The sequence below is a fragment of the Eleginops maclovinus genome, chromosome 13 (assembly GCF_036324505.1).
Source record: "Eleginops maclovinus isolate JMC-PN-2008 ecotype Puerto Natales chromosome 13, JC_Emac_rtc_rv5, whole genome shotgun sequence".
Lineage (NCBI taxonomy): Eukaryota > Metazoa > Chordata > Actinopteri > Perciformes > Eleginopidae > Eleginops > Eleginops maclovinus.
In genome coordinates, this window is record NC_086361.1 from 12910971 (window position 1) to 12926335 (window position 15365).

Below are 15365 nucleotides of genomic sequence, written 5' to 3' on the forward strand. Positions count from 1 at the left end.
AGATTTTTTTCCTTTTGCAAGAACACGACAGACACGATAAGAAGCTATGGTTGCAGCCTTACTCGTGGTATTGGGCCTGGTAAAAATGGACTGTTGTGCTGCTAGCTGACTTTTCAATTCCTTGACTTTTCGGGCGCGCAGTGGTGATTTAGCTGGGAAGTTTGTATCGTAGCTCTTGTGGACCGTCTTGAAATGCCGCTCCAAATTCCCTTTCTTTGGTAAAGACACATTTGCATTGCAGATAAGACAGATGGACTTCGCATTCGAATACACGAAAAAATAATCCTCCTCCCACTCTGAATGAAAATGATAAGTTTTAGATTTTTTAACTTCTGCCGCCATGGTAGTATCCGCTCGCTCTAGTCAAGATTCTCGCACCCTTCCGAGTCCTTAGTTACAACAACCATATCAACCATACCCTGCGCGTGCAGATAGAAAGAAGCGCGTGAGATTTTTTCTTTGATTATGCCTGATCTACCCTACTATAGCTGTACAAATCTACACACTGCTTCACGCGATCAGCAGTTCATTGTGCCTATTTAAAATGTTTTAAGTTGGAAGTTTTAATGTAGGCCTATTTTACACAACAGTAGGAGGATAGCCTACACACAAAATGTTCTCGCGATCTACTGGTAGACCGCGATCGACTGGTTGGGCACCCCTGCTTTAGTGTATATTTTAAGGCGATATAAGATTCATTATTTTGGTTTATATTTTAGGTTCAAACTAGACATGTATTTCACAACGCCTGCCTTTTATATTATCATCATTAAAAAGAGAAAACGGTTTGTATCTCTTCTGTTGATAAGGCTCTTGCAAGACAAAAAATGTTAACCTTTCCAAAGTTCCATGCTTGATAGATGTAGTGCGCCTCCGATTACAGTCCATGAAACACAGAGAGGTGAGCTTTGCAGCACAAATTAACTTTGTGTTCCTCATTTGGGTGTCATCATCAGTGGATTTATTGTCATAATGAGGTCACAGTGCTGACTCTGCTCATGCAGTGAGTTCCAAAAGTGACAGGACAATGGCACATTGTTTTGATATATCTTTGCCCCTTTATTCTCCTTGAGTTCCAATGTGAAGTTCAAATGATACAGTGAGGAATGTCGATTAAAGGAAGTCAGTCCATCGGATACATTCAAACTAAAATATCTAGTGATCTTGACTCCAGATGTCTCCTATAAAAATAACATCTTAATTACATTTTAGTACAGACATGCTAAAGATATACGATGCATTTGACATCCCTACATTTCATACATGGCCTCCAGAGTGACACAAAACAATGGGAATATTAAACTGGAGGTATATTATCCTTAGGTTTGACTTTTCACTCAAATCCAAATACCATAAAGAATTCCATCCACACCCAGAGCAAGATAAATGTGTTTTTCTCCGAAAACCGGATCCATCTGTAGTATTAGTAGGTGGCTGTGAGATATGTGTGTGTTTGTGAGAAAGAAAACGGTATAGAAAAAAGATGGTGTGTGTGTGTGTGTGTGTGTGTGTGTGTGTGTGTGTGTGTGTGTGTGTGTGTGTGTATATTCCTAGAACCACATGCCATAGACATTGGCTATGAAATATAAATATTATCAGTAACTTTAGCCTTGATGCAAAGTCACTGATGCACTACACAGTGTGTGTGTGTGTGTGTGTGTGTGTGTGTGTGTGTGTGTGTGTGTGTGTGTGTGTGTGTGTGTGTGTGTGTGTGTGTGTGTGTGTGTGTGTGTGTGTGTGTGTGTGTGTGTGTGTGTGTGTGTGTGTGTGTGTGTGTGTCAGACAGGTCCTCCATCAGTGAGCCAACGAAGCCCCACCAACAACTCACTCACCTCTTTCACTCCTCACCTCTCCCTTCCCTTCTCTCTCTGCGTCTGTCTCTCTATCCGTGTCATTTTTCCTCATTAGCCATCACTCCCTTCCCATTCCCTCGGTCTCTTTCTAAAAGCACAACATTTTCTCTGACAGTTGCTCACTAATGCACTGTTGTTTGGTGTCTCTGCTTCTCCCTTCACTCTCACCAAGCTCTTTTATCAGACACCTCTTTTTCTCTTGTGTTGTCTTTCAGATGACCAGTACTAAGTTTGTCACTCTTCTGTCTCCCATTCTGTCTCTGTTTTACTTTTCTGTGTCTCGTGGTCTCTCTCTCTTTATCTTGTCACCATCCATCTATTATTAAACCCAAGGTCAGCAACCTACCAACTCTTTGACTCCACTCCCTGTTACAAGGCATACAAAACACACACACACACACACACACACACACACACACACACACACACACACACACACACACACACACACACACACACACACACACACACACACACACACACACACACACACACACACACTGTCTAGACTGCCTGTACAGCAATCTCTGTGACTACCTTTAATCTTGACTTGTCTTGAAACCGCTATAGATTTAAGGTAACATTACTGACATCATTTACATAAAAGTTTCAGTGTGTTCCTGTCGACTCTGTGAATAAATATGTTGATCTTAAGCTTATATATCCGTCTGCACGGTCTATAAAGAGATGTCATTGAGGTTTTAGAGCATAATATATCCGTGTGTGTGTTTGTTTGTGTGTGACTGTGGAGTTATAAAGTACCGATGTACTCGCACTTACAAAGCATAATATCTGCTTTATCCTTTAAGTTCAACAACATCAAAGCAGCATTTCAATGATTTATTTTCCCTTTGTATGAAATGAAAAATATATATAGTGTGTAACGGCATTGATGCAGGTCAGGGTTTCTCCGTATACGGAAGATATCTGACTTACAATTGAGTTTTGTTGGGTTGAAAAAACACAGGGTTACAGCAAACCCATTCAGTATTATTTATAATGTGAATCTTTATTCTAATTTGCATACTGAAGTTTTAAATATTATATTTGTCCTTTAGGGGCAGAATATATATATATATATATATATATACTGTATATATATATACATGTTATGTATTGTATAAGTCAGTCTTGAATATTTTACATTCTGAAACATGCACATTGATCATATAAAGGGTGTTGCAGTCTTTTGAATAAATAATACATATCCAATATGTGAATATGTCTTAATATTCAAACTGAAAGGCAAACTTCATAAAACACAGAGCAGGCAGTAGAACATGTTAAGCCCATCACATAAATTAATGTATTATTCAATTCACTTCTTATATTCTAAGAAAGACATTTTCGTGTTTAGCTAGCAGCGAGCAATATCCCGACTGCACCTGCTTCAGCTCCTCTTCTCCTGTTTTTCTTTGTAATCAGTGATTGTTTGCAAAGTCAAATTATTGGTATATCTCTGAAGGGCTCCAGCAGTATTCCATCACCAACTCATCTCACTTGTGAGTTTTTAAGGGGCGCCGCGGGAGATAGAGAGAGCCCCACCACCGCCGTGTGTAATTTAAATGCAGCAGCTGCCAATTGGATTGATGCAGGATTCAACACTTCACACAGAGTAAACCTTCTGTTCCACTTAGGAGCAGCAGCTGATTCGTGCCACTTGAAACAGGCACAGGTGCTCATTTGCCCTCATTCACCTGCTGCTCACGAAAAAGCCACATTGTGTCCATGGATGTGGCAAGTAACTGTCACCACATAGGATTGATTGAAATGTCTGATGGACAGTAGCGTGCGCTGTGTCTTTTCTGATGCCATCTTGTATCTCTTAACAAGACCTAAGAGCTATCAGAACTAGATGATGTTTACCATTCCTATGTTGTTGTTTTTTTTATTAGAACAAGTGGCAAGTAAAATCTAAAATATTAAGGAACCAAATTATATATGAATACAGTTTAAATCCACTTGGATGTGCAATTTATTTTGCATTTTTTCTGATATTGTGGCCTTTATAGACACAGAACATAGAATAATAAGTGCATATATTTGCCTCACCTGTCATCCATTTTCACTGAAATTCATGCGAGTGGTGATTTTGAGAATTTGTTTCCCACAGTGAGTCATTCCCTCAAGCTCTGGCTTTTTTTAGTGCATCATTCTAGCATTATCCCATCATCCTGTGTTATATAACTCTGTGTTGTGGAGACTACAGAGTGCAAATTCAAATGCAAAGGGCCTGCCTCACAGGCACTTCTAAAAGAGGAAGAAATAGTACATTTGTCAATCTCATGACACATGTTTTTTATGTAGTTTGCGCCACATCCTAGATGTTAGTGGTTTAATCTCATAGCATTCTTTTAACTGACCTGCAATTACTGTGCAGCAAAAGCTCAAGTGTCTAACACATGATACCGCAGCCTCTGCCTGGGACAAAATCTCACCCCGGAATTTCAATTTTACTGAAACATCGATGTTTCCACTGCTATTTTTTCTCTCCTGCTCTTCTTTTCTGCAGAATCCCATCACCTAGTCATAATGTCAGCTCTTACTTTTAAGATTTTATTTTAGATGTTTCATCTGCTTTTTTATAGTTTTTAATACGGGATTCATTTTATAGGAGGAAGAGATGTCAAGGTGGATTTTTACAGCATAGTTGACCTCCTGCTGGATGGATCCTCAGTGTGTGTGTGGGGGGGGGGTCTGTGTGAGTGAGTATTATTAATGTCCACCTACATTCATGCACCCATATGTTTCTGTGTTTGATGGCAAGTGTGGCTGGTGTTGGATGTAACTGTAGGTATTGTAGAAATGCAATGTATGAATTCCACTGCCACTGCATGATACAATTCAGAGATTAAGAGAGAAGGGGGGAGATGATGCAAGACAGAATGTAGGCAACTAAACTGCAGCTGAACTTTGTGGTATCATATTTGTCAAAGTATAAATACTGAAGGAAACACATTTAGAAGCATGGTCAACCTCTTAAACAACATCGTCTTATTTTTTCATGTCCATTCATGTTGACCGAGTATTTACCGCAGCTGTATGATTTGTGTTCAGTCGCACAGAAGCTCAATCCTGTAGAAGCACTGTAGTCCAGGTACTGAGCAGGACCATCTTAATCACTCAGCACTAAACAGCATTTCATTCAGAGTGACTGAAACACCACGAAATATGATTTCATGAAATATTCATTCACAACACGAACCAGAATGTGGTTCAATTTTACACTCAATAACCTTAGGATTGGGGAAGTGAGCCAAAGCCGACCGCCTTATCAGTCATGTGTGTGTATGTGTGCATGTGCGTTTGTCAATGTATAAATATATATATATATATGCATTTGTGTCTCAGAGGTAACCTGTGAAAGGCTTACTTAATCACTGTAAACTAAAAAACAGCAATTCATTTTCTTGTCATGAATTATTGACTCCTGTAATGTTCAGGCCTCTTGTAGCTACCAGTGCTACTGAAATAAATTACTATATATATATATTTAAAATATTGTTCTCTCATTAAAACTCAATAATATATTCCATACATTTCAAATCATCTATGAAATGGATGATCAAGCCGTATGAAATATTTGTCCTGATTCCTTTTTTGACTGATGATCATTTTAAATGTCTCTTACAATAAATGGACATGAATTGATTAAGACCATCTGAACTTACCTAAAACCTTTGTGATGCTGTCTTGGTCCTCATTGGTCATGAAGTCATGTTAAGACTCATCAACAATCAGATCCAGGTTGTTCAGAGCTCATTAGACTCTTTGTTTTTAGTATAAGCTGAAGTACTTCCTTAACCTCTTGGTTGAAATGTTGAGGTTTCTGTCCCTTCTTTCATGTAACACAGTATCCTTAAGTACTTTTGTGCTCAATGAAGTATCATACCTTTAGAGTTCTTGTTCAGATTTTCCAACATGTTGTTGAGAGGGAATGATAGCAACATCACTGTGGAACAACAATGACTTAAAATGCCAATGACCTGTGTGTGTCCTGTTCTCCCAGCTGTACATTCTGTTCCTAGAGTGTTGAAATCTGGAGAGACATATCCTGAAACTCACTGATGATAGAAGCCTTTTACAGGGTCATGAAACAGAGTCAGGCGTGTAGTAGAGGAGTTTTAAAACCCCTCTGGAGTGATGTATTTTCGCTCCAAGATGTGTCAAGATCAAAGAAAAACAACCCAATTATTATGTGTGATACCAAAGTGCAATTTACAGAGAGTTACAGGTATATGGGAGTTTCACTATCAAGTGTAAAAACATTTTGAGGACTTTATGTAACAAAACCCGACAGGGATTGATGTCTCTCTTAGACACATTTATCAAATTAATCCTCAAAAGCTCCTCAGTGGCCTTGTTTGGAACCTGAGAGAGGCTGGAAATAATGTCATCATGTTGGGTGTAATATATTAGATTATTTTGATCCAACAGTCCTCACTGATGTGTACAATAGAAACAAAATCAATTTGAGCCATTCCCTTAACAACTCCCACTCAATCCCTTTTATTTTCCTGCCATTACTGCTACTTCTGATTTGTATTTTATGTGGTTTAATGTGTTTACTGCTTTCTTCTGTTGTGGAGACACTGGTAAGAGATACACATATTAAACATAAAAGCACAGCAACGACCACAACTTGCAAGAGACATTTATAGCATATGGCAAACATTACACTATGCAGGCGGCTATGCTTTGAGCATTGGATTACTATTAGCAACCTAGCTGTAAAATCAATTTCACAATGGTCACAAAGCAGAAACAGCCAATAAGCTTTTCTTTTCCCTCCAATCTCATTACCCCCGAAAAAATCTATTACCTTACCCTCCTAGATCTTTACAGGTAGTCCTTATATACTTCTGTTATGTGTGCTTGCGTGGTGTTTCTGTGTAAAGATGTGTATTCCCATGGATGATTTGGTGTGAGCGTGATGGAATATTATATAACCAATGGAATCAGGCTCGATGTGAAATCACATATACATAGTTTTGAGGTCCACACACATTCACTCACTTGAAGGAGCCTAATCCCCTTTGTGAATCTGTCAGCTTTGTTGTTACAAACACAAAAGGATTATGTGTGTGTGAGAGAGAGAAAATATGCCTGTGTTTGATACTAAGGTAGAGACTAACTGTAATTGTGTGGCTCTCTTTATGTATGTGGTGCCTGCATGTGTGTGAGAGCAGTAGCTTAGGAATGTACCCGACAGTGTGCCCGCTTTTTCTCCCAAGCAATTTGTTCTCTATTCTATTCTATTCTATAGGGTTCATGTGCTCGTGCACAAGCACGTGTGTTAGGCAGGTTGTGATTGGTTGAGTCTGTGGGTCTCATAAAGACGATGTCATGATGGAAATTAATGCAATACATCATAAACGTGCACTCAGGCACATACACACACATACACAAACAGTAAAACACAGATTTGCTTCCTACCAAGGTCCACTCCTGTAAATAACATCGAAAATAGGAGAGGAAAGCAGGGGAATAAAGCCGAGGCAGGCTGGGGAAATAGAGGGTATATTTTCTGAAATATGGTCTTCAAGATTTTAAGAAAATTATGGTGACACAGTGGCAACCCTCTTATAGAGTCAGAGAAGGATTTCTGTAACCTCATGGTCTGACTGAGTGTTGAAAAAGAGGTGGTATGAACTCGTGCAAAGGAGATGGATGCAAACTAACTCCAGGCTACGTGAACCAAGACGCAAAACCATTAAAGAAATGTGCCTAATGCAACAAACCAAGAGCCAATCATTTCCCAGCAGGACTATTGGGTTTGCAGTATATATCTGTTCAAAGTGAATGATGAGCTCATGCTGCATGGCATGGTATTTCACAGCAGGGAAAGATGGCCATATTATCTCTCCTGTGTTATTTGCCTCGCTTACTTATTAAGTTTTTTAAGGATTGATGTCACCATATTGGGCCAGCAATACCCCAACTTATTTGTAATGCTGGAAAGAGCAAAAACCATCACTGTATTGGTCCTTCTCTCACAACTTTCTGACTTCCCCAGCCTGCCTGTGGCTCTCTGTCGCTTGCCAAATCCAAAGAACTGAAGCTTTATTAATTAGTCTTAAAAATATTGTTCCTCTTTTTATTAAACAGCTGGGCCCTGTCATTTTTTTTTTTTTTAGCAAATGTGACTCAAATAAGAGTTAGTACTACATTAGTTTGGTGCTTATTTTCTGCTGCAGATTAAACAGATTTGGTGTTCTTGTATTTCCAGCAGCAGGATATTGTATCTGTGGTACTGCCTCAAAATAAACGTTGATCATGTTATGAACAAATGTGTCCGCCCGTCTCTTGATCTGACTTATTGATGCATGATTTTTATGGTTTTTGCACAACAATGCAGGTCTATGACTAACACTAAAATGTGAATCCCTCTTTTTGAAACTGGGTTACAGAAATAGACAAAGAGAGCTGCGGCGACCCTGGGACTCCTCTCTATGGAGTTAGAGAAGGGGACAGCTTCTCGAATGGAGGAATCCTGAGGTTTGAGTGCCAGTTTGGCTTCGAGCTGATTGGAGAGAAAACTATTTCCTGCCAAGACAACAACCAGTGGTCAGCGAACATCCCCATATGCATATGTAAGTATTAAAATCACGGCTTGGTTATTTTCGGGGGCATGGCTGCAGAGGGGGAAAAACTAGGCATGTGCTCTGTTGTGCTGTTGATAACATTCAGTCTGACCTGTCACCATGGTGACAGTTTATTATGGCCTTGAGCGGATGATGACCGATGATGCTGTGGCGATGAATATTTAACAGGAAATGTCTCTCTCTGCGTCTATTCCTCCCCTTTCTTTTTCCTTTCTAAATTTCCCATCATTTCTCTGTCCTTCCATTTCCATCTGTCCATCCATCTGTCTGTCTGTCTGTCTGTCTGTCTGTCTGTCTGTCTGTCTGTCTGTCTGTCTGTCTGTCTGTCTGTCTGTCTGTCTGTCTGTCTGTCTGTCTGTCTGTCTGTCTGTCTGTCTGTCTGTCTGTCTGTCTGTCTGTCTGTCTGTCTGTCTGTCCACATTTGGGTTTGTTCCTGTACTCCTCTTGCCCCCACAGTCCCCTGCATGTCAAACTTCACAGCTCCCTCGGGAACCGTCCTCTCCCCAGATTACCCAGAAGGCTATGGGAACAACATGAACTGTGTCTGGCTCATTCAATCAGATCCAGGCTCCAGAATCCACTTGGCATTTAATGACTTTGACCTTGAAGCACCCTACGATTCCTTAACTGTGAAAGATGGCGAGACGAATGATGCGGGCGTCATCGGGAGGTTCTCTGGAGCTGAGAATCCGTCCCACCTGACGTCCAACACCAACACATTGAGGCTGGAATTTCAGGCCGATCACTCCATGTCAGGAAGAGGATTTAATATCACATACAGTAGTATGTCATCATTCTATTTCTACGACTTACTATTTTACTTGCTGTCCAACTGGGTCTTACGTATTCGCCAACAACTTGAGGTGTGAAACGTGGTTATGGCGGGATAAAGAAGGGTCACATATATTAAACATTTTAGCAGAATATTGCATAAGCGTCAAAAGGCTATGATATTGTTTTGAAACAGGAACTGCTCATATGAGTGTATATGACCTTTAGCCTAGACCTGAATGAGAATGAGAGATTTGAGTCTGAAACAGTATCCATTTATACTTGAAAAAACATCAGGTGGCCTGAACACAATAAAAAAAACAACCTAGTTGCTTATAATCTCTTTTATGACAACAATCACTTAGAAAGACTATTTATATTTCCTTCCTTAAATATTTGATGTTTTACTTTGAATAGAAGCTCTTTTAATTCACTCAAAAACATTGAGGGCTTGAGACACCCACAGTTGTTTTCTGGAAAAAGGAAAAACACACACTTTTAAGTGGTTTCTTGGGGTCAATGCAGCAGCTAAGAATAGAGGTGTAAGTTGCAGAACAAATACGTAATACAGCATTAAAAAGAGGAAGAAAGGCTTTTGACTCTTTTGTTGTCAAACCCAGAGTCAGATGAAAAGACATCACTCCTTCCTGTTTCTCTCTGTGCGTCCAGCTCAAAGAAAGGGCCAGGATGTGTTAAGCCTTGCTTAGCAAATTGTTTTGTTCTTTAAAAAGTGAAACTGCAAACCACTCAAAAACTCCCAAATAGCTTTTTTTTTTAACATCATAACTTGTGTATTTCACCCATGTCAAAGTAGAAACTAGGATATAAGTGTTTCAGGAGAAGTTAGAGCTCAGCAGTTTTGTCTTTATTGTAAGGTTGTCAGCTGTGCAGGATTTATAACTGATCAAAACCCAGGTGGATCTTAGATGTATTGATCACTAGCTGTCTCGACAACAGGATACAAGATGTACAGTAAATACAATATTTTTGGATTTGTTGGAAGGCATATTTTTTTCATTTGGTTGCCCCTGCTTGCAATCTTTGAGCTAATTCAGGCTAAACATGTCTCTGTGGGTTTGACAGCAAACAGATAAAACATTTTCAAGTTTTCTGTCCACAGGTTTCCTCACAGTGTATCTGTTATTTCACACCATTCTGTGTATAGCTGATTTTTTGGGTTACTGCATTTGTCCTTTTAAAATCTTTTTATCACTTGATGAAACAATTGCTTTAAATGGAAAAACATGAGCAATGCCAGATTTGACTTTACAGCCTTTATATCTGAGCCAGACCATATGCTAAAACAACATGCTCCTAGACATTTTATCAAAAAGTACATTACTTAGATCAAACCCAGAGGTATAGATCATTACAGCAGTTATAAAGACGGATTATTGGAGACATTTTCCGGGCCAGGAGTGAACACTTAAAGATGTCCTCATAATGTAGTATGAAAGTCTCATATTCTTTAATAACTTTTCTCATCTATGTCTCTGTCTCTCTCTGTTGGCATTTGGTTTCATGATATCCCTTTCCACTTGTCACTTTTTTACCCCAGCATTTGGCCATAATGAGTGCCCAGACCCCGGCATTCCCATCAACGCTCGCCGCTTCGGAGACAGCTTTCAGCTCGGCAGCTCCATCTCTGTGGTCTGCGAGGACGGCTTCATCAAAACCCAAGGATCCGAGACCATCTCCTGTCAGCTAGAAAAAGGAAAAGTCATGTGGAGTGGGCCCATCCCTAAATGTGAAGGTAAATATTCAGTTGATTGCTGATTAAACTATTAACTCGGGACCTATATGTCATCCAAGACAACGTCATTACTGCAGCTTAAAGACTGAGAAGGTGGAAATGATCTGCTGTCAGCTCGACAGAGGGAACAAGATATGGAGGTGGCCAGTTAACTTGATTATCCAGGGAGAGATCTATTAATATGCCACAGGTGCTGTGACTGTTTTAGGAGTTCTAATAGCTTACTGTACTGGCATTTAAGAATATTAAATGCTTTATTGTGCAATATGTGTAGGAATACATTTTGTAATGATGACATTTAACCAAAAGACAGTGAAGTTAATGACAAATATGTGAATGAGGTAAATATCATCCTGGTGTGGTATAAATTTCAAAACAAACAGTCTATCAAAAATACTGCTTATTAGTCATAACACCAATCCAATTTAATTGCAGCCTTACCATACATAATTATTGTATTGGTTTTGAAAAATAACACTGTCATTAATCATCCACAACATAGTCATTACATTGCCGTTTGGACATTTAATAATATGTCAAGCTTGGCATTAAGGCAGAGTTCGATTAACTGCTTGTGTGAAAGTGCCAAATACAAGTGTTCATATTACCTGTTAATGTCGGATGGAACAGTGTAAATGCTTGGACTATAACTCCAGCTGCAGATATAATCTCCTTAAGATATTTGTTTCACATCTACTGTTGATAGAACTGTTGACGGTAAGAAAAAAAGCATGTTAATTATGCTCCAAGTCATTTAATGTCCCTAGATCCTGTGTAGCTAATGTGTGTCTATAACGAATTGGATGCAAATTCACTTACTTGTATTCAGGAGGTACAGACCAGAACAAATTGACTTCAGACACCAAGTTGAACTCTAAACAAGATCAAGTTTTAAAGAACACTGGAACAAAGTGGCATCTGGCTAGTGTAACCTTGTGTTAACTTTTTTACAATTCATGTTGTCTGAATGCTTATAATGAATATGCCATCTGGATGTATTGCCATGCTTTGTTGTGGCAGAAGCTCTAGGGACTTGTCTTGGTAACCAGAGGGTCGCTGGTTCAAGTCTCCGATCAGACCAAGAACAGTAATACATTGAGAGTTGCCAGTTTACTCCCTTGACAGGGCTGAGGTGCCCTTTAGCAAGGCATCAGACCCTCACACTGTTCTCTGGGCGCTTCAGAAGAGAAGAAGGAACCCTTAATCGTCCCACAGAGGGGAAATAGATATTTTGCATTTGACCAATCCTATTGCTAGGAGCAGTGGGCTGCCATATGTAAGGTACCCGGGGAGCATTGTAGGGAATGGTGCCTTGCTCAGGAACACCTCAGTAGCACTTGGTCTTTCCAGGACTTGAACTGGTGACCTTCGATTTCCCAAGCCAAATATGTAAAGTAGCTTCCCATTGCTCCTTGTGCTCGGAGTGGATAAATGCAGTCTTGATTTCGCTGTGGTGCTGTGAATGCATATTTGACATTTAAAAAGAGGATTGAGTTTGAATTCTTATTTTACTTAATTTATATGGAGTACAATCTGGGCATTTAATGTCTAGTTGATGAACACAACTTACTACATCCTGCCAGATCTTTCTAGTATCAGGTCTCATCCACCACACATCAACATTTAATTGATTTAAGAGTAGACTCAGACCGATCTGGGGACACATATCATTTGAAGACAATGCCCACACAAACAACTACAATTTCATCAAGTGCTGAGGCGTGCTAGTCATTTGTGTGATGTCCATTGTTCTCTTTCTGCCCCCTCTCCTCCTCCAGCCCCGTGCGGAGGCCACTATTCAGCCCCAACTGGAGTGATTTTATCTCCTGGGTGGCCGGGCTACTATAAAGATTCCCTCAGCTGTGAGTGGGTGATTGAATCAGAGCCTGGACGCTCCATAAAAGTCACATTCGACAGGTAGGTTTTATCATCCTCTGATTCTGTAAATGAAGACTCTCAAGTTTCTGAACAGGCAAGATGGGAAGTGTCATCAGGGAATCAGATAAAATAACAATCTCCTGAATATCATAGGTTGTATTGTAAATAGTAAGTATATTGATCAGGAAGACTGGCTCATATTGTGGTTTTTATAATCTGATCTCTGAACTGTGAACTGTTGATAGAAATAAGACTTAATGGGATCCTATTACATCATTTTTCATGGGTTTAATTTCCTGTTATATACAAGAGATGTTTTTCATTCTAAAGTGCATTTAACAATACTGGCATGGCAACCTGTAGGGTGCTTTAAAATGGACCTCTTCCCATATGTTCAGTTACACAGGAAAGCAAATGTACAAAGACACTATGACTTTAATGGTTATGATTATCTGTTGATCAATAACCATTTTATTTTAAAGCAGTAGAGGATCAATATAAGAGGTTTGAAGGACCAATTGAAAATCATAGTGATTCAGACCTTACTGTGAACCTTCAATTCAAGCTCGTCATAGATATACTGCAACAACAGTATGATCTTCATGTTTCCTTCACTAGCCCTCGCTTTCTATGCTAAAAACAGATCCAGCAGTATGTGAAAAACTAAAGCATCACTTCTCTCCAAATTTCTGTTGTCCTAACTGTTTTAAAATGAATGTCAAACCTTGCAATTTATTTTAAAAGTGTAATATTCTCATATTGTTGTCTCAAAGATTCCAGACGGAGCTGGGTTATGATTTCCTGGAGATCCATGATGGGCCAAACCTCCTGTCTCCTCTGGTTGGCTCCTTTAATGGTACCCAGGTGCCCCAGTTCCTGTTCAGTAGCAACAACTTTCTTTATTTACTGTTCACCACCGACAACAGTCGATCAAATGCTGGCTTCAAGATATTGTATGAAAGTAAGTCAGAAAGAAATATATTTATACATATAAACATGAAATACAAAGCTGACTTATAAATGCTGTATATGCCTATTATGGATTACAATAACCAATGCGATAAATATATAATGGAACAAACAGTACAGGAGGTTTGCATGGTGTCAGGACACAACATCACACTTGTAGCCCAGCAGACACAGATTCACAAGCTGGCCGAACATGCAGGTCATTACCTGCAAAATGCAAGTCACAGCATGGTGCTTTATGAGGAGGTGCAAACCATCTGTGAGTTTTAGAATATGCAGATCAGCAGAACTGCAGATAGCCGTTTAGTCTTTTTGGACACACCTAACATTTTGACATCTAATCCTTGTATTTCTCAGGTGTTACAGTGGACAGCTACTCATGCCTGGACCCTGGGATCCCCGTCAACGGTATTCGGTACGGGCAAGATTTCTCCATCGGGTCCACGGTATCATTCGGTTGTGATTCGGGCTACAGACTTAGCCACGAGGAGCCGTTAGTATGTGAGAAGAACCACTGGTGGAGCCACCCTTTACCTACATGTGACGGTAAATAACTAATAAGAACAAGTCTCATACAAAGATATAACAGAGTTGTTATTATTGTCGTTATAGGCATCACCTGCTTTACACCACACCTCATGATACCACAGATTAAAATGTTTTGTTAAAACAAAAACTGATTCTAGGGAAAAAACTCCTATATCCTACCTATGTAAACATGATGTGACTTAATGAGGTAATAAAAAGTTTAGATAGTATTGAGGAATTAATATTACAAAACAAGTATTATAAATGGACCTCAATACAATTTCATTTTCAGATAATGTGTGTTTAAAAAACATAAAACGGAAAGACGGCTGAGACTAACCCACTTTATCTTTGCTAACATTACAGTATTTGTGTTTTTTACATCCATCACAGCACATACATGTGTAGGTTATGGACCCTAATGATTTAAAAACATATATATATATAACTATACACTGATTATAGTTGCTCCTAACAAATAATACGCATTTTTGGAAAATGAAAGGTAAGACATTTCTTTAAGAACTTGACCCAAAACATAGTTTGGACAAAAATAGGTTATCGAGTCAAGTCATTATAAAAAAGACACGAACAAGATGAGGCGTGTTGAAAAAAAAGATCAGCAGTGAAGCCTGCCATCCCTATACGAGGAGCTGAGTCACACAGGACATGTTGTTCTGCGACAAAACCACTGGTTGCATCAAACACTCACACACACACACACACACACACACACACACACACACACACACACACACACACACACACACACACACACACACACATACACACACTTGAATGTACACAGGGTAATTTGCAGTGAAGGCTGCTCTGGCTGATAGGGGATGATTTGAGGGGAAGATTAGAGATATATGGGCGTGTACAGTGTGTGTGTGTGTGTGTGTGTGTGTATGCGTGTGTGCGTGTGCGTGCTGTAGTACATGTGTGTGCTTGTGCAATGTGCCTCCTGTCACCCCCTCTCCTGTGCGAACTGTGAACATAGAAGGG

The 15365-nt window shown here is 39.6% G+C and overlaps 1 protein-coding gene across 1 annotated transcript in view; it reads left to right on the forward strand.

Annotated features, from left to right (window-relative positions):
* Positions 1 to 15365, forward strand: part of csmd3b (CUB and Sushi multiple domains 3b) — a 312509-nt gene that overhangs the window by 212611 nt on the left and 84533 nt on the right. Inside the window, exons 13-18 of the mRNA XM_063899320.1 lie at positions 8264 to 8446; positions 8915 to 9241; positions 10788 to 10982; positions 12761 to 12899; positions 13634 to 13821; positions 14187 to 14375. Of these exons, the coding sequence (XP_063755390.1) occupies positions 8264 to 8446; positions 8915 to 9241; positions 10788 to 10982; positions 12761 to 12899; positions 13634 to 13821; positions 14187 to 14375 (1221 nt within the window). The remainder of the gene's footprint in view (positions 1 to 8263; positions 8447 to 8914; positions 9242 to 10787; positions 10983 to 12760; positions 12900 to 13633; positions 13822 to 14186; positions 14376 to 15365) is intronic.